The following is a 21,721-nucleotide window of genomic DNA, read 5'->3' as shown; positions in this document are numbered from 1 at the left end:
AAAGACTTTGTTTATTTGGGAAAGGGAAAAAGCACGAAAAGGGGAGAGGCAGAGGAAGAGAGAAGCAGACTTCCCTCCAAACAGGGAGCCCAATGCAGGAGTCCCATTCCAGGGCCCTGGGATCATGACCTGAGGACCCCAGCACCCCCTTCCTGCCCTACTCTTAATCAGTAGTAGGAGAACTGTCTCAAAACTGTCTCAGTTGGCCATTAAGTTTAATAATAAAAGTCTGAGGGGTGCCTCGGTGGCTTTGTCAGTTAGGTGTCTGCCTTCAGCTCAGGTTATGATCCTGCGGTCCTGGGATCGAATCCCACATCAGGCTCTCTGCTCGGTGGGGAGCTTGCTTTTCCCTCTCCCTCTGCCTTCCAATGCTCACTTTCTCTTTTTTCATTTTTTTTTTTAAGATTTTATTTATTTATGTGGCAGAGAGAGACAGAGTGAGAGAGGGAACACGAGCAGGGTGGGTGGGAGAGCGAGAAGTAGGCTTCCCACCAAGCAGGGAGCCTGATGCAGGACTTGATCCCAGGATTCTGGGATCATGACCCAAGACGAAGGCAGATGCTTAATGACTGAGCCACCCAGGCGCTCCCTCTCTATTTCTGTCAAATAAATGGATAAAATCCTTTAAAAAAATTTTTTTAAATATTTTATTTATTTGACAGAGATCATAAGTAGGCAGAGGTGGCGGGGAAGCAGGCTCCCTGCTTAGCAGAGAGCCTGATGCGGGGCTCAGTCCAGGACCCTGAGATTATGACCTGAGCTGAAGGCAGAGGCCTAACCCACTGAGTCACCCAAGTGCCCCTAAAAAAATTTTTTTTTAATTAAAGACTGGTTAATGCCTCTAAAAAATAGTCTATTAAATTTAAACTATAACTTTATATGATAATAAAAGCTAAAGGACAGGACAAAAGAAAAAGGACCAGTTAGTGATAACGGTGCATCATAAAAGCTTCAGAATGAAAGGAGAATATTTTATAGACCATTTGTTTCATGTATGGCAGTTTTAAGTCCCTAGTTTTCAAAATCAGTATTTTTTAGTGGAAGCAGTCTGACCAAAAAACCTGTCACAGAATTTTGTGACCCATTAAAACAAAATTTAATGAGGGGGGAAAAAAAAATCCTGGACCTAGGTGCTTCACCAGCAAGTTCACCAAATATTGAAGGAGGAAATAATCCAATCTTACACTTGTTCAGAAAAGAAAAAGAATGCTCCCCAGCTTATAAATGAGACTAGCATAACCTTGACACCAAAGTTTAACTACGAAATATGAGGAAAGAAAATTACAAACTGATCTTATTCCTGAGGAACCTGAGCTAGTGGAACATAAAGAGTATAGTACATCGTAGTGGGGTTTATCCCAGGAATGGAAGCATGGTTTAATGGGGAGAATAAATTCATCTAATTCACTGTGCTTAAAAATAAAATGAGAAAAATTATATGATGATCTTAAAAGGTGCAGAAGAAGTAAGTAAAAAATCCATTCATTATAAACCAAACCAGGAATAGAAAGGAGTCTCCAGTCTAGTAACCTATATCTTCCAAAAATAAAAACCTATAGCAAACATACTATGTATGAGAAACAAAACACAGGTAATGCCCAATATCAACATTTCTGTTCAACTTCATCCTGGAGTTCCTAGCCAGAACATTAAGGCAGAAGGAAGAGAGGGAAAGAACAAAGTGTATAAATGAAAGGATTGGGAAAAGAAAAAAACAAAATTGTCATTAATTGCAGATGATATGATTAGCAGGCTTATTGGACCCAAATCAATAATAATAAAATTAATTATTTTAGCTGTTTACCAGAAACAAAGTTAGAAAATTAAAATTTAAAAAGTTAACTCTTTATACTAGGTAGGTGTGAGGGAAAAGAGATATAGTTGATTCTTATTATTCATAGTAATTGTGTTCCATGAGGTTGCCATGAACAATGAATTAGTGAATACTGAATCATTGCTCCTGGGGCAAATACAGGGTTAGGTTCCTGCAAGCACCCTGGTCACTATATTTTTATCAACTGATCAGTACATAACTTATTTAATATAGGTTTCTGTATACAGATAACTTATTAAATATATATTTATTAATATATTTTTGATTGATTAACATTGAATTCATGGCTAACAGCACTACAGTGCTTGAACAGAGTTTATATAATACATGTGTTTTCTATGTAAGGCACATTACAGCCTTCTTGTGCTTAGGAAGTCTAGACAGAAGAACTTCAGCACTATGCTTGGAGGCCATTTTAAACACCAAAATCCTCACTCAAGCACAACGATGCAAAGAAATATGACACTAAATAGACGATAAAGAGGATACTTGGTTCTAGTATGTTAGCTGAAACAAGAGGCAGAACATCACCTTGTTAGACCTCATCTGAGAATATGCCAGTAACCAACCTAAAGTTTTTGCCATTCTGTATGTGTTTTAAGAATGACTGAAATAGCAAAACTTGCTAAATAAATTTTAGCAAGTAGGTGAATTGACAAATAGGGAATCCAGGATTGAGATTAATGAGGATCAACTGTGTGTAGAAAAAAATCTTTAACGAAAGTTGTGTAAGATGTCTATGGAGAAAATTATAAAACATAATTGAAAAACACTGTAGTAAGATCTAAATATTTGTGGATAGGGAAGACTTGGTATTTAACAATGTTAATTCTTCCCAAATTGATTTATAAATCTAGTGCAGTCTTTATTTTTTTTTTCCTTATTTTACTTTTTAAGTTATGTCTACACCCAGGATCGTTCTCAGACTCAACAATCCTGAGATCAGGAGTCATACGCTCCACCAACTGAGCCAGCAGGTAATCCAGCGCAGTCTTAAGATCTCAGTAAAGGTGCCCTCCCCCTTTTTACAGATTGCTCTGAATTTTATGTAGAAGTGCAGGGAGTTCTCCTTCCCCTCCCCAGAAAGAGAAAGCCAGAAGTTGTTGAAAAATAACAAGGTGGAAGAACTGGCTCTACCAGATTTCAAACTTTATAAAGCTGTAATAAATAAAGCAGTCTGATATTAGCCTGAGATAGCCAAAGAAAATGGTAGAACATAATACAAAGTGTAGATGCAGACCAATGTATGTGTATACTAGATTTGTGTATGAAACTATATATGGGTAGTGGAAAAGGAACTAACTATTGCTCCAGCAATTGGCTATTTATATATATTTATATAAAAATAGATTTCATATATATCTATATATTTAAAATTAGATTTCATTCATACCATACGTAAAAATTAGTTGCACATTAAGGACTTAAATACAAAAGAACTAAGGTGGTTCAGTCAGTTAAACATCTGACTCTTGTTCTTGGCTCACTTCCTGTTTTCAAGGTTGTGAGTTCAAGCCCTGTGTTGGGCTCCATGCTGGGCATGGAGCGTACTTAAAAACAAAACAAAACAAAAAAAAAACTTAAAGGAAAAAAAAGAACTATAAATCTTTTTGAAGGAGAGTATCTCATGACCTTACCTCCAAAGATTGATAAATTCTCCTTTTTTTTTAAAAAGATTTTATTTATTCATTTGAGAGAGAGAGAGAGAGAAACAGAGCGCAAACAGGAGAGGCAGAGGCAGAGAAACAAGCAGACTCCCTGATGAGCTGGGAACCTGATGTGAGGCTGGAACCCAGGACCCTAGGACCATGACCTGAGCTAAAGGTAGACACTCAACCACTGAGCCACCCAGATGCCCCTAAATTCGACTACTTTAAAACAAAGATCTTCTGTGGCACCTGGGTGGCTCAGTAGGATAAGCCTCTACCTTCGGCTCAGGTCATGATCTCATGATCTCGGAGTCCTGGGATCGAGCCCCTCATCGGGCTCTCTGCTCAGCAGAGAACCTGCTTCCCCCTCCCTCTCTCTGCCTGCCTCTCTGCCTACCTGTGATCGCTATCTGTCAAATAAATAAATAAAATCTTTAAAAAAAAAAAAAAAGACCTTCTGTTTATTGAAAGACACCATAAAGAATGAAAAGAAAATCCACAGAGTGGGAGAAAACATCTGCTGTGCAGTCAACAAAGAGTTCATATCCAGAATATACAAAGAATAACAAAATAATAAGAAAAAGACAAAAAAAATTAGAAGGTTTTACCTGACACTCACCATCTTTGAAATTAAAACAGAAATTGTTTAAGTATTGATCACCTTTAAAGTTTTTATTATTTATTTATTGATTTATTTATTTGACAAACAGAGATCACAAGTAGGCAGAGAGGCAGGGAGAGAGAGGGCTAGGAAGCTTCCTGCTGAGCAGAGAGCCTGATACGGGGCTTGGTCCCAGGACCCTGGGATCATGACCTGAGCCAAAGGCAAAGACTTTAACCCACTGAGCCACCCAGGTGCCCCTATTAATCACCTTTAAAGCAATCAACAAATAATTGGAGCAGCTGGGTGGCTCATTTGGTTAAGCATTTGACTCTTGATTTTAGCTTAGATCATGATCTTAGGGTTGTGAGATTGTGCCCCAGTTGGGCTCTGTGGTCCGCAAGCAGCCTGCTTAAGATTCTCTCTCTCCCTCTCCCTCTTTACTTCCTCCAGCCCTCAAATAAATAAATAAATAAAAACTTTTAAAAACTTAAATGAGGAGTGCCTGGGTGGCACACTTAGTTAAGTGCCAGACTGTTGGTTTTAGCCCAGGTGGTGATCTCACAGTCATGGGACTGAGCCCTGCATGGGCTCCACACATAGCATGGAGCCTGCTTGAGATTCTCTTTCTCTCCCTCTGCCCCTCCCACTTGTATTCTGTCTCTTTCCCTCAAATAAATAAATCTTTAAAAAAAATTTTAATGAGAAGAGCTCATTAAGAGCTGGTATTTTGCATTTTTTCATATCTCTTTAATATCTTGTAGTAACGGTGTACAGTTAAATTCTCTTGTCTGCATTCAGTGTGGTGTGATACCACATCATATGGTCTTCAGACTGCTGACATATGTATATCCTTAATCCTTACATACAGTGTAAGCCAAGTTCCAGTCAAGTGGGGGAAACCACACACCAGTAATTTAAATAAGGAAAATTTAATGTAGAGAATTGTTAAGTAGGTAAAATGTAGCTAACTACTGCTAGAAGGAATAAGAACTCTAAGGTGTAATGCGATAGTGTGTGCTGAAAGCAGCTACTACCTCTGGCCCTGATGGAAGGTTGAAGAGTGAGCCCTTCCCTCCTCCCACCTGAGACTCAGACCTGAGGAAAGAGTGGATTGCTGCAAGAATATGCTACCTGGGGGCGCCTGAATGGCTCAGTGGGTTAAACCCTCTGCCTTCAGCTCGGGTCATGATCTCAGGGTCCTGGGATCGAGTCCCGCATTGGGCTCTCTGCTCAGCAGGGAGCCTGCTTCCTCCTCTCTCTCTGCCTGCCTCTCTGCCTACCTGTGATCTCTGTCTGTCAAATAAATAAATAAAATCTTTAAAAAAAAAAAAAAAAAAAAAAGAATGTGCTACCTGCCCCTGTAGTGGCAGAGACTGGCTGCAGAGCACTCGTCACTGTCTGCAAGAGCAGCAACACGCCACTGTGCTCAGACCCTGCCAGGAAGGCCATGTGCTGATCTATTTGAGAACAGAACACCGAAAGAATTCCACCACTTCTCCCAGCCCGTCAGCGTGGCTCTAGGGGCCTCTATTGGCAGATACTAACACTGAGACAAAGGGAAATAGAGCTTGCAGTCTGGCTCTTGCACCAACCACAAAGAAGTGTGGGTTTAGAGCTGAGAGGCACTAAATTAATAACTAGCATGTATATTCACCAGATAGGGCAGACATTTTAAAGTCCACCAATACCAACATGTGCACAACTATGGCACAGTGGAAGCTCTTGTATACTGCTGGCTTAAGGGTCGATTGGTATAAAATTACCTCCTTTTGAAAAGTTTGTTATGTACACACTATGACCTTTGGGTTTCACCCAGAGGCTTTTACTCCTGAGAAACTGCAAAATCAGTGGCAGAGAATTTTTGTAGTAACGTTGTTCTTGGTAATAAAAATTTGGAAACAATCCAGATGGTTTTCTGCAGGAAACTGAATGTGGTATGGTGTATTGGGATAACTAGATAGCAAAGAATATTAATGAATTTCAGTTACATACAACAACAGAACGAAATCTCACAAAATATTGGGGTGCCTGGGTGGCTTAGTTAGTTAAGTGTCTGCCTTCAGCTCAGGTCATGATCCCAGGGTCCTGGGATCTAGTCCATATTGGGCTCCCCGCTCAGTGGGGAGGCTGCTTCTCCCTCTGCCTGCTCTGCCTGCTGCTCCCCCTGCTTGTGCTCTCTCTCTGACCAAGAGAGATTTTAAATAAAATTAAATCTTTAAATAAAAATCTTTTTAAAAAAAAAAAGATAAATTGCAGTATTGAGTAAATAGAAGTTGGTTCCTTTTGGAAATTGAATTGGCAGCCTGTAAGTACAAATTGTATAATAAACCATAGATTGGTATAGTATGCCCACTAGGGAATAAGTTCTGTAAGATTTTGCTTACTCTGTCCCTTTTTTGAGATTCAGTATCAAGAAATTTTCCCTTTCTGGCTTCTTTGTTTCAGTCCGAATTAAGGAATTTTTACTCTTTGCTACCATTATACCTTGTCTCTTCTTCCATCCTGGTAACTAACACTCCACATTGTAATTGATACAGGTCCTGCTTATCACCAGTTTCTGCTCCCCTGACTTTGAGCTTCTGCTCACAGCATAATGCCAGGCACTTCCTAGGTGATTGGTAAATGCCTGTACAATGGATGACTGATGACTGGATGGGAGGGAGATACTGTGGAGTGCTGCAAAGCAGCATGTCTTTAAGTACAGGTCCTGGGTATTCTTAGGTGGGTCCATGGATGTAGTTTAAATTATCTTAGTTAAAGAGAAATAAAATTTAAAATTTTATTTTCTAATAATTTGGAAGTAATTGAATTATTTATTGTAATATTTAATATCATCTGTATTATTATCTTATATTAACAGTTTTGCAACTGATTTTCAGTGACTGTGTTAATGTGTTTGTGATTACATTTTTTTCCCCTTTGTTTCTTGGGGGTTTTGCTGTGATTGCATTTTGGCATGAGATGATACTATTTTATGAGAAGCTAATGAGAACAGATTAAAGATGGCTTTGATATATACATAATTGTTTGTATCAAGTGACTGTGGAAAGTATTTATGATAGTTTCAATGGAGAAAAATGGTGAAATAATTGAATAGTAAGGTGAAATAATTGAATTATGGGGTTGATAAATTAAAAACAATGTATATATACATTATCATGCTCATGTTGTAATTTGTTTCAACAAAATATCATTTTTCCCTTTAATGTCAGTATGAATGGTATTTGCCTTAATTTGTAAATTCTAATTTGTAGTTGTTGAAGAACTATAGAATGTAATCAGTAGGATCATATAAGGATAAAAAGATATATGGAGACTTTGCAATCATCTTCATTGGAAATCTAAGAGAATTCACAGACTTAAGAGGATTTAGCAGGGTTACTGGGTACAGATCATCTAGGAATCAATAGCATTTCAATACATCAGAAATAACCAGTCAAAAAGTATAATAGAGGGGTACCTCAGTGGGTTAAACCTCTGCCTTCGGCTCAGGTCATGACCTCAGGGTCCTGGGATGGAGCCCCACATCGGGCTGTCTGCTCAGCTGGGAGCCTGCTTACCCCACCTCTCTCTGCTTGCCTCTCTGCCTTCTTGTGATCTCTCTCTCTGTCAAATAAATATCTTTTTTAAAAAAGTATATTAGAAGAACAGGTATTATTAACAGTAACAACAAAAGCTATGTGAAATGTCTAGAATAAAAGCATATTAAGACCTTTCTGGAGAAGATTACAAACTTAGAAAAAAATGATAATCGGCATGTAAATACAGTACACTTTAATAAAAATCCCAATAGGACATTTTAAGAAACTTTTTTTTTTTTAAGATTTTATTTATTTGTCAGAGAGAGAGAGGGAGAGAGAGCGAGCACAGGCAGACAGAATGGCAGGCAGAGGCAGAGGGAGAAGCAGGCTCCCCGCCGAGCAAGGAGTTCAATGTGTAGGACTCGATCCCAGGACGCTGGGATCATGACCTGAGCGGAAGGCAGCTGCTTAACCAACTGAGCCACCCAGGCGTCCCTTTAAGAAACTTTTATACTGATTCTGAAATTCACATAGGGGATCCCTGGATGGCTCAGTTGGTTAAGGGTCTGTCTTCAGCTCAGGTCTTAATTCCAGTGTCCTAGGATTGAGCCCCACGTCTGGCTCTCTGCTCAGCCAGGAGTCTGCCTCTCCCTCTCCTTCTGCTCCTCCCCTTGCTCGTTCTCATTCTCTCTCTCTCAAATAAATAAAATTCATATAGAAGAGTCTGTGTCTAGGAGTAGCCAAGACTGTTGATAAACAGCAAGTCAAATAATAAACCATGATACTTTAATTATAACTATAAAAGAATGTGAAAGCAGTATAAGGACAGATTTGAGGAACAGAGAAAGCCCAGAAAAGGACCCATATATATGGGACCTTTGTAAATGATAGAAGTTGCATTACAAATCATTGGAGGAAAGATAAACTCTTCAGTAAGTGAGTCTGGGGTATATGCTTTCCATCCAGAAAAAATGCACCTGCTAAATGTTTTTCTATACCATATCCACAGGTGTATTCCAAATGAATTACCTTAGTGTATAAAACAAAACTTTTTTTTTTTTAAGATTTTATTTATTTATTTGAGAGAGAGACAGTGAGAGAGAGCATGAGAGGGGAGAAGGCCAGAAGGAGAAGCAGACTCCCTGTGGAGCTGGGAGCTGCATGTGGAACTCGATACTGGGATTCCAGGATCATAAACTGAACTGAAGGCAGTTGCTTAACCAGCTGAGCCACCTAGGCGCCCTAAAACAAAACTTCCAAAATGTTAGAACCAAATATTTTTATGACTGTAAGGATTAAAAACTCTTTTAGAGGGCACCTGCGTGGCTCAGTTGGTTGAGCATCTGACTCTTGATTTCAGCTCAAGTCATGATCTCATAGTTGTGAGATCGAGCCCCAAGTCAGGCTCCATGATCAGTGTGGAGCCAGCTTAAGATTCTCTCTCTCCCTCCCTGTCTTCCCCTTCCTGCCCTCCCTCTCTTAAAAAAAAGGTCGTGGGGCAGGGAGCTCCAGCAGAGAAACAAAGAAAGTACCTTAGAATTTAATGACATCAAAATTAGTTTTGCGCATTGTAGAAGACACCTTAAAATTAAAGACAAGTAACACACTAGGGAAAATATTTGTTATAGGCAAGTAAAAAAGAAAAGTTGTATAAATGGGGATCATTTAGGAGACACAGAATAGGAAGTTTTTGGAGATAAAATCTATCCAATTTGAGCTCCAAGGTTTTTTAAGTGTTGACTATTTCCTTAAGTTGACCTATTATTTAGTCTTCCATTCAGTTAGCAAATACTTACTAACAACCTATAAGACATAGCACACGACATCCCAGAAATAAGATCTCTTTTTTTAAACATTTTATTTATTTATTTGACAGAGAGAAGTCACAGGTAGGCAGAGAAGCAGGCAGAGAGCGGGGAAGCAGGCTCCCCGCTGAGCAGAGAGCCCGAGGTGGGGCTGGATCCCAGGACCCTGAGATCATGACCTGAGCCAAAAGCAGAGGCTCAACCACTGAGCCACCCAAGCACCCCAGAAATAAGATCTTGATAAAGAAAAGATATTCCCCTGAGTGAGGCACAAGAGTATGCTGTTTAGCTCTGTTTGTTTTACTGTGATACATGGGCACCTCCTCCTTTACTCTTCATCAGCTTTGTGCTTTGAAATAATTGTTAATACCCTGCTATTTTAAATGCAGAAGTAGGGGATGCTAGTGAAGGAAACATTTGTTGAATATCTTAGCACTTCTTACAAGGTCAACCAATTGTTTGTTACATATAAGTCAATAACAAAGTTTATAATTAATTTTTTATGTTATATGTGGCAGAATTTTACATTCTGTAGAATTGATATTGTGATCAGTAATGGCTAAAATTGAGACCTAGAATAACAAGGTAAGTAAAACTGCTATTCTGGATTTTATTTTAATTTTATTTTCAGAAAATTCCTAAATATGAGAGATGGTTGAATTGTAGAAGTTTGAGAGTTCTGTGTTTGTATAAATAAGGAACAAATCTGTTAAGAATTTTAGAGCTAACAAAATTATGTAATGAAATCATTTTTACAAATGAAGCAATCTAGGGGAACCTGGCTGGCTCAGTTGGTAGAGCTTATGACTCTTGATCTCGGGTTTGAGTTTGAGCCCCATCATGGGTATGGAGATTACTTAAGAAATAAAATCCTAAAAAAAAAAAAAAACCAGCAACACAAAAACAAATGAAGAAACCTGGCCCCCAAAAGACTCTTACTGAAACAGAACTAAAACCTATAGGTTTCTTTCTCCATCTAGAGCTACTTTTACTATATTATGCCCTAGTCTTAATTATATGTTCTCTTAGCAGTTGCTGTTTTTCCAGCACATTGAGGACTCATAGCAAATAATTTAGTTTGACAGTAACAAAATCCAGTTGTCATTTATTCAGTTACTATTTAGTGAGCACCTTGTAGGTACCAAAGAAACAACAGTAAATAAGTTATCTCTGCTGTGAAGAAGCTCTACAGTCTAGTTGGAAAGAAAGACCATTACAGATACTTTGATTTGACTTCTGGCCAGATGGCGGATGATCAATTCCAAAGGGTTGGGTTTTTTTGTTGTTGTTTGTTTGTTTGTCTGTTTTAAGATTGTATTTATTTGAGAAAGAACATGAGAGCGTGCGAGCCGGTGGAGGGGGTGCAGTTAGGGCAGAGGGAGAGAGAGAAGCAGACTCCACTCTCAGCAGGGAGCCTGATGCTCGATCCCAGGACCCTGGGGTCATGACCTGAACCAGGTCAGATGCTTAACCCTAGCCACCCAGATGCCCCCAAAAGGTCATTTTTTAATAAAACGGTTATATTCTTGACCAAATAAAAACTGCACCAGCAACGATGGACATATTAGAAATTCAGAGCTGACATTAACCAGTATGCCTATGTCAGTAGTACCATGTGGTCTGGCAGTTAGATTGGGACTCCGGAAAAAAGGGGTGGTTTTGAGTCATAAGCACCCCCTGACTTCTGATACAAATTTTCTCTCTAAGAGTATATTTCCTATCTAGACCACCAGGAATCCCATAGATCAAATAAATATGTGTTTACAATCCAAAAATCACCAGACACTTTGGAAGACAAACCACCATGAAGGAGGATCAGCAGATTTAGATCCCCTCCCCACAGTGAGCTTCAGATATTAGAATTATCAGGCAGAATATATAAAATAACTATACAAAAAACGTTAAAGATGAATGAAATGAAATGAACAATGAATAAGGTACTTGGACAGATTTTAAAAAGAACCAACAGGGATTGTAGAAAGAAAAAAGAGTAAGCTAGAAATTACTTCTGAAGAAATTAGAATGCAGCAATTAGAAGGAGGTGGGGAAAAAAAAGATCAGAATGAGAGACCTAATTAACATCAAATTAGCTTCCAGGAGGAGAGAACATTTGAGTTCTTCTGAGGAGGTAATAGCTGAGAACTTTCTGAAAGTGATGAAAAACATGAATCTGCAGCTACCACAACCACAACATACACTAAGCAAGATAATTAAAAAGAAAATCACACCTAGTCTTTGTAATAAAATTATAAAACCAAACCAAACCAGAAAATAGCAAGTGTTGGGATGGGGGGAACTTCTGTTTCTGGTAGGAATGTAAAATGGTACAACAGCTATGGGAAAAAAATTGATAGTTCCTGAAAAACTTAGAATTTCTGTATGATTTAGCAGTTCTGCTTCTAGGTATATACTCCCCGGAAATGAAAGCAGGGACTCAAAGAAGTATTTGTACACCAGTGTTCAAAACAGCATTATTCACAATAGCCAGAAGGTAGAAGCAAACCAAGTACCAATTTTCAAAGGACTGGATATGCAAAGTATATACATAAAATGGAATATCATTTAACCTTAAAAAGAATTCTGGCGTATGCTATACAACACAGATAAACTTTGAACACATTATGCTAAGTGAAATAAGCTAGTCACAAAAGGGCAAGTGTCCTGATTCCACTTAGACAAATGACAGTAATGCAATTTACAGACAGAAAGTACAGTGGTGGTTGTAGGGGGAAAGAGAAGATGATGTTTAATGGCTATAGAGTTTGAGTTTTGCAAGGTTAAGAGAGTTGTGGAGATTGATTGTACAACAGTATGAATGTGTATATCCATAGAGATAGAAAGTAGATGAAAGTTAGGAGCTGGGGGAGGCAGTAGTGGTGAGTTAATTATTTAATGGGTACAGAGTTTCTGTTTAGGACAATGACAAATTTTGGAAATAGTTGTTGGTGGTGGTTGTCCAACATTGTGAATATAATTAACGCCACTGAGTTGAGCATTTAAAAAATGGTTAAAATGGGGACGCCTGGGTGGCTCAGTTGGTTAAGCAGCTGCCTTCTGCTCAGGTCATGATCCCAGCGTCCTAGGATTGAGTCCCACATCGGGCTCCTTGCTTGGCAGGGAGCCTGCTTCTCTCTCTGATTCTGCCTGCCACTCTGCCTGCCTGTGCTCCCTCTCGCTTGCTCTCTTACAAATAAATAAAAAATCTTAAAATAAAAAATAAAAAATGGTTAAAATGACAAGTTTTACTTTACTAAATTAAAAAATAAACAAAGAGCAATGCCAAAGAGAGAAGACAGAAAGATCCCATACATAAGACTACAATTAGATTGACAACATACTTCTCAGTTACAACTATGGAAGCCATATGGCAGTTTTGAGTGGTATGTAGTAGCATTTATAGAAGTAGCTGTTAATATAGATTTACATACAAAGCAAAACTACTTTGCAGAACCATTCAAGGAGCACTTGAGTGGCTCATTTAGTTAAGTGTCTGCCCCTGGTTCCCAGGGTTCCGGGATTGAGCCCTGCGTTGGGCTCCTGGCTCAGTGGGGAGTCTGCTTCTCCCACTCTCTCTCTCTGTGTGCTCACTCCCTCCCTCTCTCTCTCTCTTTCTCTCTCTCAAATAAATATATCTTAAAGAGAAAAAAAAAAAAAGAGGGACATCTGGGTGTCTCAGTCAGTTACACATCTTCCTTCGGCTCAGGTCATGATCCCTCAGGGTCCAGAGTCTGCATGCTCACTCTCTCTTACTCTCTTTCTCAAATAAATAAATCTTAAAAAAGAAAAAAAAAGGAAATCTGTTTAGATTAGAGGTTGATTTTACATTCTATACCCAGTAGATTTTATTATTCTCTTTAAAGATTTTATTTATTTATTTAACAGAGACACAGTGAGAGGGGAACACAAGTAGGGGAAATGAGAAAGGGAGAAGCAGGCTTTTCGCCCGGCAGGGAGCCTATTGCAAGGCTCCATGACCTGAGCCTGACCCAAAGGCAGACACTTAACAACTGAGCCACCCAGGTGCCCCATCCAGTAGATTTTAAATGAATTATGCAACCAAATTTTTAAAAATTTTTTTTTAAAAAGATTTTTTATTTATTTATTTGAGAGAGAGAGACAGTGAGAGAGAGCATGAGCGAGGAGAAGGTCAGAGAGCGAAGCAGACTCCCCATGGAGCTGGGAGCCTGATGTGGGACTCGATCCCGGGACTCCAGGATCACGCCCTGAGCCGAAGGCAGTCGTCCAACCAACTGAGCCACCCAGGCGTCCCATCCAAATTTTAAAAATTTTAATCATTAAAAGATAAAAGAAAATGTTACAATTTTTTAAGCCTCTGGTAGCCGTCCTATACTTAAAAAGTGGCAGTAGAGAGCAGTTTGCTTTTAATAAGGCTACGTTTTAAAGTTATATGTTTTAAAATGTAACTTAAAAATGCAAGTGCAAAGTGGGGGAAAGATTTATAATGTTGGTGAAATAATATTTAACATATAGAGCTTACATACATATAATTATTTAGTCCATAGATAAACACTAAAATGCTAGTGAGTAGATAGGCACAGCTGACAAGAGAAAGTACTGCCTTATTCCATTTATCAGGCTTAATGCTGTTAAAGATGGGCTGATAGGCAGAGATTGTGTATATGCTGATGGGATGCAGTATGAAGTATATAGTATCGTTTATTCAATATTTGTTCCCCAAAATTTGAACATGTATATAATCCAACTAATTTTTATCTAGAGGAAATTCAGGCTTTAGTGGAGCAAATAAGTAAAGCTGGAGAATGTGGCATGTTCTGCTGGGCAGACAACCAAATTACTGAGGACTATTTAATCTAATTCTCTAGATTAAAAGAGATTTAATGCAGTGTGTTGACCTTCATTGGATCCCAGTTCAAACAAATCAACTATAATTGACATTTTTGAAACATTTTAAGGAAATTTTAATGTGTTAAATATACTTCAATTAAAAATAATAATAAAGTGTGTCAACTGTACTTCAATTTAGAAAAATTAAAATCCCAGGATCGAGCCCTGGGTCATGCTCCCTGCTCAGCCTGGAGTCTGCTTCTCCTTCTCCCTCTGTCCCTCCCCTCAGCTCATATTCTCTCTTGAGTGCACTCTCTGTCTCTCCCAATTGAGTAAAATCTTAAAAAAAAAAAAAAGATTTCATTTTATTTAACTTCCTTTACCTTATGGGATGTCAGCTGTATCAATGAACACACTGACTAACCCTCATAACTTCATATACATCAGAAAGCTCAGTGTGCTGTCATAGCCTCATATATGTCATTGATAAAAAGTATTGAATGGGGGCGCTTGGGTGGCTGAGTGGGTTAAAATCTCTGCTTTCGGCTCAGGTCATGATCCCAAGGTCCTGGGATCGAGCCCTGCATCGGACTCTCTGCTCAGCAGGGAGCCTACTTCTCCCTCTCTCTCTGCCTGCCTGCCTCTCTGCCTACTTGTGATCTCTGTCTGTCAAATAAGTAAATAAAATATGTTTAAAAATAATAAAAGTCTTTTTTTAAAAAGTATTGAATAAGGATGTTTAAGATTTTTAGAGATTTTATTTACATTATTTGAGAGAGAGCACTTTTGCACACATGTGTGCACAAGCTGGGGAGGGGCAGAGGAAGAGCATCTCAAGCAGACGCCATGCTAATCCCAACACAGGGCTCCATCTCACAAGCCTGAGATCATGACCTAAGCTGAAACCAAGAGTTGGATGCTTAACTGACTGAATCACCCAGGCACCTCAGAATATTTAAGATTTAAAGAATTTTAAAGAGGTGTCTGGGTGGCTCAGTCGGTAAAGTGTCTACCTTCAGCTTAGGTCATGATCCTTTAGTCTTGGGATTGAGCCACACATTGGGCTCCTTGCTCGGTAGGGAGCCAGCTTCTTCCTCTCCCTCTGCTGCTTCCCTGCTTGTGCTTCCTCTTGCTCTCTCTCCTGCTTTCTGTCAAATAAATAAGTAAAATCTTTAAAAAAATTGTTTTAAGTGGCATTTAAGGTTTCAGTCATATTAAAAGAAAAAAGATTTTAGTCCTATTAGACACTGTAGAAAAAAATGTCTTGAACATCAGAAGACATTTGGAAAATAATTTTTTTTACTTTATTTTCAGATTTCTAGTTTGAGATATAAATTAACATTTTTATATGTCTGTGTCACTTTTTCTTTGTCTTCAGGGATCCATCTGTCTCTAAGTCTATAGAACGAATCTTCAAAATCTGGGAAGATAGAAATGTATACCCAGAAGAAATGATTATGGCATTGAGAGAAGCTTTGAGTAAGTGTGTTTTTTTTCCTAAAAGAAAAAATTGAGTCCTTGAGTCTTTAAAATTAGAGATATTTTATAGATCTGGTCCTCTTGCCTAATAATGAAAAATAAAGTCCTGAATTGAGTCCTATTTATTTAAAATTAAATACTTTTAAAAGTCTGGTTTAAAAATCTGAATTTTAAGGTTGTAAAAATCTGAATTAAAATTTAAATAGAATTGGTTTGGAGAGGGTTGGATTTTGTCATATTGACTAGAGAAAGTCAAGCATATTAAGTGATAATGGCTATCTGATTATTTTCCTGCCTTTGTTTTGTTTTGAGTGTTTTAAACTATTCATTTTTTTATGTTTAATAATTAACTGCCCTATCCTCTTACAGTTGGATAATTTTTTAATGGGGTTTCAGTTTCTACTAAATTATTTGATATTAAGCATATATTGGGATTCTTTAGTCTTTATTTTGATTTAGATTTGCAGTTAGTTGTGTACCTGTTTTTTAAAAGTTACTTATTTCTTATGTATTAGATGCATGCAGTTGAGTCATTAAATGAAAGTTGGTGATGATATCTGATACCATGACCATTATTTGACTAGAAATTTGCTTTAAAAATAGCATATTCTAAGAAGCCGTTAAATTATTCATTTGAATGTGTTAACTGGTATTTTTAAGCTTCTTTCCTTGTTCTTAAAATCGATAATTTATTGATTATCGAAATCATGTTTATTTGACAGCTTCTTAGATCTGGTGGGTGTTTTTATTTTTTTATAAAAATGAAAGAGAAAGAGAGAAAGAAACAACACACAGTCTCGGATTGCCTTTTTTCAATGCTACAACTTTGACACTGAAGTGGACAGACAGAACAGCTTCCCATAATGCCAGATTGCAAAAACTGAAATGTTTTCCAGGTACCACTTTCAAAACTCAGAAGCAGCTGAAAGAAAATCTGAACAAACAACCGAATAAGCAGTGGAAGAAATCACAAAGTAAGGAACAAAATCTCAACTAATATAAAATTACCTCCTGTTTTTGGAGCAGAAGAAAATGTAGACCATTTGACATCGTACCTGGCATAAACCATGGGGAAGCCTGTGTTTTCCAGGCCTGGGAGTCACCCAGTGACTTACACTAAACAAGCCATCATGGAGTTACTTCTTTAAAAAAATAAAAACAAAACCAAACAAAAAAACCCTACTTTTAAACAAAGGAAATGCAGAAAAAGGGTTTAAATGAGTGAAGATTCAAGAGTAGTTGGGGGAGTGAAAGAAGAAAAAAAAATGCTTGATAGTGCCAGGCTAACTCTTAGGTTGAAAGATATAAGAAATCAGAGGCAGCTGACATTAAACAACAGAGCTGAAGAGGAGACTAGGCATTAAGAAGCATTTCTTTGGGAGTCATGAAATACTTCGATTTGGGGATGCACTCTGCCAGATTAGACATGGGCCTCAAATCCTGGCCAGAAGCTCATTCTCTGACAGGAGCTCCTTTTATGTTTATCGTGTTTACCCAGCATGAGATCAAGGGAGTGGTATACTGCATATGATAGACTGCTATGGGCCAAACTCAGGAATGTTGAGAAAGACTTGAAGGTGTGGAGGGAACAAGGTAGAAGACAGTGAGAATTGGGAGGTAAAACAAGATACTTGGGATGGTTTTACTCCAGCAAGCGTGTGATATCCATCATGATTAAGGGAGTCCTCTGACATCCTTTTGGTCATAAGTTGCATGCGTAGGAACAGCAAGAGTCATCATTTCAGCCAAAGTTGAACCACAGTGGTAATGTACTTAGAACTTTTCCTGCCTCTTTTTGCTGTGAATTGAGTCAGCAGAAAAAGAAATCCAGAGCTAAATCGCAGATATAGAGTTGATGTTTATCAGTAATTTTCTTCAGCCAGTGCTCAGGATTAATTGGATGTCCTACTTCTGAACACTCTTAATTTGAGGTATTGAGATCCTCTTAAACTCAGACAAAAAAGGTACTCCATGTATCTCAGTATCTCCAAATCAGTAATTCTAGGACTTTATGACTTAAAGGGTCTGTTGGAGGTAAGTAGGTTAGACCTATCTAAATAGTATATTTTTATATTGGCCACACTTGGGAGTGTTTAAATTTCATATTCCAGGAATATTTGTTCTAAGAATTATGTTATTCTTTAAATGTGCATATTTGACATATGTTCAAAGAATAAACCCTTAACTATAATGCTGAAAAATTGCCTGAATGTTAGTTGACTTTTTGTGTCTCTATTCTTAATGACCTTTTGTTTAATTCAACAGCATCCACGAATCCAAAAGCTGCTCTCAAGTCTAAGATAGTTGCAGAATTTCGAGTAAGTTCTAGGTAGAATAAGTTTAATATGCCAAAGCTTTATTTACCCCTTTTGCTACAGTTCTCCATATATAGTCCAGTAAGACTTATTTTTATTCAGTTGTATATAAATTATATTTTGAACAAATTTAAACAGTTCTAAAAGAATCCAGGTTGGGATCAGATTACTTGGAGTTTTATATGTTCCCCTAATGGAAGAATTAACCTTCTTCCAGAATATCTATTACCAGCCAAGTTCTGTATTGAAACCTCCCCCCCAACAAGGGGTTCATTCTACTGTGAAGCTCTACTAAATTAGAATTTGCTCACTGTTAACGTAATAAGATTATATTCATCTAATTAAAATTTAAAGAATAAGTGGACCTTTGTCTTAGTCTTAACCTTATATGTTTAATTAGCTTTGACTAAATAAGGAAAGGACATTTTAAAGTATGTAACTAAAAGTACAGTTTTGGCATAAAAATTGATAGTTATATCCCCGATTATAAAGAATTGCAAAGGGTTTCTTTCTTATTAGTGTTATTAGATTTTAGACATGTTTTATGTTAATGGGGGAAGGGAGAGTAAGTGAGTGATTTCATAAATAAAATGTGACTCTGGTCTGTGTTCAGTCCCAGGCCCTCATTGAAGAGCTGTTGCTATACAAGCGCTCAGAAGATCAGATAGAATTGAAGGAAAAACAGCTGTCAACCATGAGGGTGGATGTGTGCAGCACAGAAACTCTGAAATGTTTAAAAGGTAATACTTCTTTTTAAATAGAGTAACTCAGATTTTCTTCCCAGGTCCCTCATTTTTAAGTCATCAGACTGGCTTCATGAAGAGAACCTTAGGTTTTATTTATATTTATTTATTTATTTTTAAATATTTTATCTATGTATTTGACAGAGAGAGAGTGAGAGACAGCAAGAGACGGAATACAAAAAAAAAAAAAGAGAGAGAGAGAGACGGAATACAAACAGGGGCATTGGGAGAGGGAGAAGCAGGCTTCCCACCAAGCAGGGACACTGACATGGGGCCTGATCTCAGGACCCTGGGATCACGACCTGAGCTGAAGGCAGACACTTAATGACTGAGCCACCCAGGCACCCAATGAAATTTATATGCATGAAGTCACCACTTGGAAGACCAGAAGTGCCACAACTGCTTTCTAAAACCTAAGGTTCTCTGGGGCGCTTTTGGCTCAGGTCATGATCCCAGGGTGCTGGGATCAAGCCCCACATGGGCTCCCCGCTTGGCGGGAAGCCTGCTTCTCCCTCTCCCACTCCCCCTGCTTGTGTTCCCTCTCTCACTGTGTCTGTCTGTCTCTCTGTCAAGTAAATAAATAAAATCTTAGAAAAAAAGTTTCATAAGTAAATTCTTGTCTTTCACATTGCATATCTTAAACTTACACAGTGTTATATGTTTGTATCTCAATGAAGGAGGAAAAAAAAATTAAAAAATCTAAAATGTAATTAAAACAAGTTCCTTTTCCTCATTTCTAGTGCTTTCTTGATATATTGGGATATATATAGAAAATGTATTTCACATGTGTGATAATGTGGTTTGGGTATGTTCTTTAATAAGGTCACTGTAATGCCCCATAAAATCTAGTTAGTTGCTCTCTTTTCCTTAGATTATAAATTAAAAATAATAATTATGTTAATAAATTTTTAGAATGTAAATCTCATGAAGGTAGAAATTATCCTTATTTGTTTATTGTTGTATCCTAGCACCTAGAGCAATGCCTGCTACATAATAGGCATTCGATAAATATTTTTGAAATCATGAATAAATGGCAGTCAGCTATTCATTTGGGCACTTGCTTTGTTCTTGCACTGAACTTTAAATTTAACCATTGTTACCTAATTTAATCCTCACAACAACCCAGCTTATTAAAAACCTGCATTTGGGGGCATCTGTGTGGCTCAGTGGGTTAAAGCCTCTGCCTTCAGCTCGGGTCATGATCTCAGGGTTCTGGGATCAAACCCTGCTGAGCAGAGAGCCTGCTTTCTCCTCTCTCTCTGCTTGCCTCTCTGCCTACTTGTGATCTCTGTCTGTCAAATAAATAAATAGAATCTTTAAAAAATAATAAAAATAAAAAAAATAAAAACCTGCATTTTGTACATGAGAAATTGAGACTTCATAAGGAGATGAGTAGCTTACCAAGCAAGTTACACAGCTGATAAAAATTTTAGCAAAGCCAAAATTTGTACCCATATCTGAAGCTGTATTCCAGTAGTCACTGGGAAAGATGTATACTTAGAAGAGTAAGTAACGGGATGCCTGGGTGGCTCAGTTGGTTGGACGACTGCCTTCGGCTCAGGTCATGATCCCAGAGTCCCGGGATCGAGTCTGGCATCGGTCTCCCAGCTCCACGGGTAGTCTGGTTCTCCCTCTGACCTTCTCCTCACTCATGCTCTCTCTCACTGTCTCTCTCTCAAGTAAATAAATAAAATCTTTTAAAAAAAAAGAAGAGTAAGTAACAGTTTGTAACATCACAGTTGCTGAAGAAAACAATTCATGGTTTGTACTCTTATCAGAGATCTTCTTCAGATAAGAAAGAAGAATTTTTCATATACATACAGAGGTCAATTTACTTTTCTGAACCTCCATTTTCTCACATTCTGTAGTGAATCTAAGTGAACAAAATTGAGCCTCATCATGTTACTTCTAATTAGCAGCTCAGCATCCAGTTTGTGAAGAGAAGCAATCAACAGAGTTTCTTTTAGTTGAACTTTCTTTTGTTTACTTTAATTATAGGTGTCCTCATGATACACTCTTGACTACATTCTAGCACATTCACATGAATCTGTTTTGTGGATTTTGTGGCTTGGGAGAATCTCCTTTAAGGTGATACTGAGACTAAGGCAGCAAGAACAGGTTCACAGATTATGTAAAAGGGGTTTTCCTCAAAAGATTTGAATTTTTTATATTTTCTGTTTTATCCTAAAATGAGTACTTCTGTTGTTTTAGATAAGACAGGTGGAAAGAAGTTCTCCAAAGAATTTGAAGAGGCAAGTTCCAAACTGGAGGAATTTGTGAATGGATTAGATAAGCAGGTGAAAAACGGGCCCTCACTAACAGAAGCACTGGAAAATGCTGGAATTTTCTATGAAGCACAGTACAAAGAAGTGAAAGTGGTGGCCAATGTAAGTAATAATTAAAGCTGTCTTATATTGATTGCTTACTGTAAATCAGTGACTGTTTATATGAGTTCTCTAACTCTATGAGGGTAAACATTATCTCCAGTGCATGGATGAAGAAATTAGTTTTGAAGAAGGTCAGTAGCCTTGTATAAGTTAATAGAGCCAGCAAGTGGAGGAGTCTAAATTAAGACCTGACTTTTTTTGACACTAAAGCTCACAGATACCCTGACCATTAAGCTTCACTAAAGCTTTATGTCTTAGCATTTCAAAGGGCATGTGCCTAGTTACGGTTACAGGATTTAAAAATTGGGCAGAAGTATACATACTTGATTATTTTACCAGAAAACTAGATGGAAACATTCTGTTATGAAAATTCTATTCCTAGTGGCCTCTGAAAGAAACTGCCTGTGTTATACTGAAGTTTTTATATTTTAATTTATTTGTTTATTTTTATAGAAGAGAAACTGGGTCGGGGGGCAGGGGAAGAAAGAGAGAGAGAGAGAATCTTAAGCAGGACACTTATGTGACTGAGCTGCCCAGGCGCCTTGAAATTTTTTTTTTTTTTAATAGCTTTAATCTCT

The 21,721-nt window shown here is 37.9% G+C and overlaps 1 protein-coding gene across 6 annotated transcripts in view; it reads left to right on the top strand.

Annotated features, from left to right (window-relative positions):
- The window catches only part of RPRD2 (regulation of nuclear pre-mRNA domain containing 2), a 100,056-nt gene that overhangs the window by 53,750 nt on the left and 24,585 nt on the right, over window positions 1-21,721 (top strand). For 3 of the 6 annotated variants that reach the window (XM_044239127.1, XM_044239130.1, XM_044239128.1), the window contains exons 3-7: window positions 15,598-15,698; window positions 16,595-16,672; window positions 17,964-18,016; window positions 18,627-18,753; window positions 20,968-21,143. In XM_044239127.1, the coding sequence (XP_044095062.1) occupies window positions 15,598-15,698; window positions 16,595-16,672; window positions 17,964-18,016; window positions 18,627-18,753; window positions 20,968-21,143 (535 nt within the window). The remainder of the gene's footprint in view (window positions 1-15,597; window positions 15,699-16,594; window positions 16,673-17,963; window positions 18,017-18,626; window positions 18,754-20,967; window positions 21,144-21,721) is intronic. The other 3 variants (XM_044239126.1, XM_044239131.1, XM_044239129.1) reach the window with 1 other exon arrangement.

The sequence above is a fragment of the Neovison vison genome, chromosome 2, assembly GCF_020171115.1.
Source record: "Neovison vison isolate M4711 chromosome 2, ASM_NN_V1, whole genome shotgun sequence".
Lineage (NCBI taxonomy): Eukaryota > Metazoa > Chordata > Mammalia > Carnivora > Mustelidae > Neogale > Neogale vison.
Note: the sequence above shows the minus strand (reverse complement) of the source record. Positions and strands in the feature narration are given on the sequence as shown.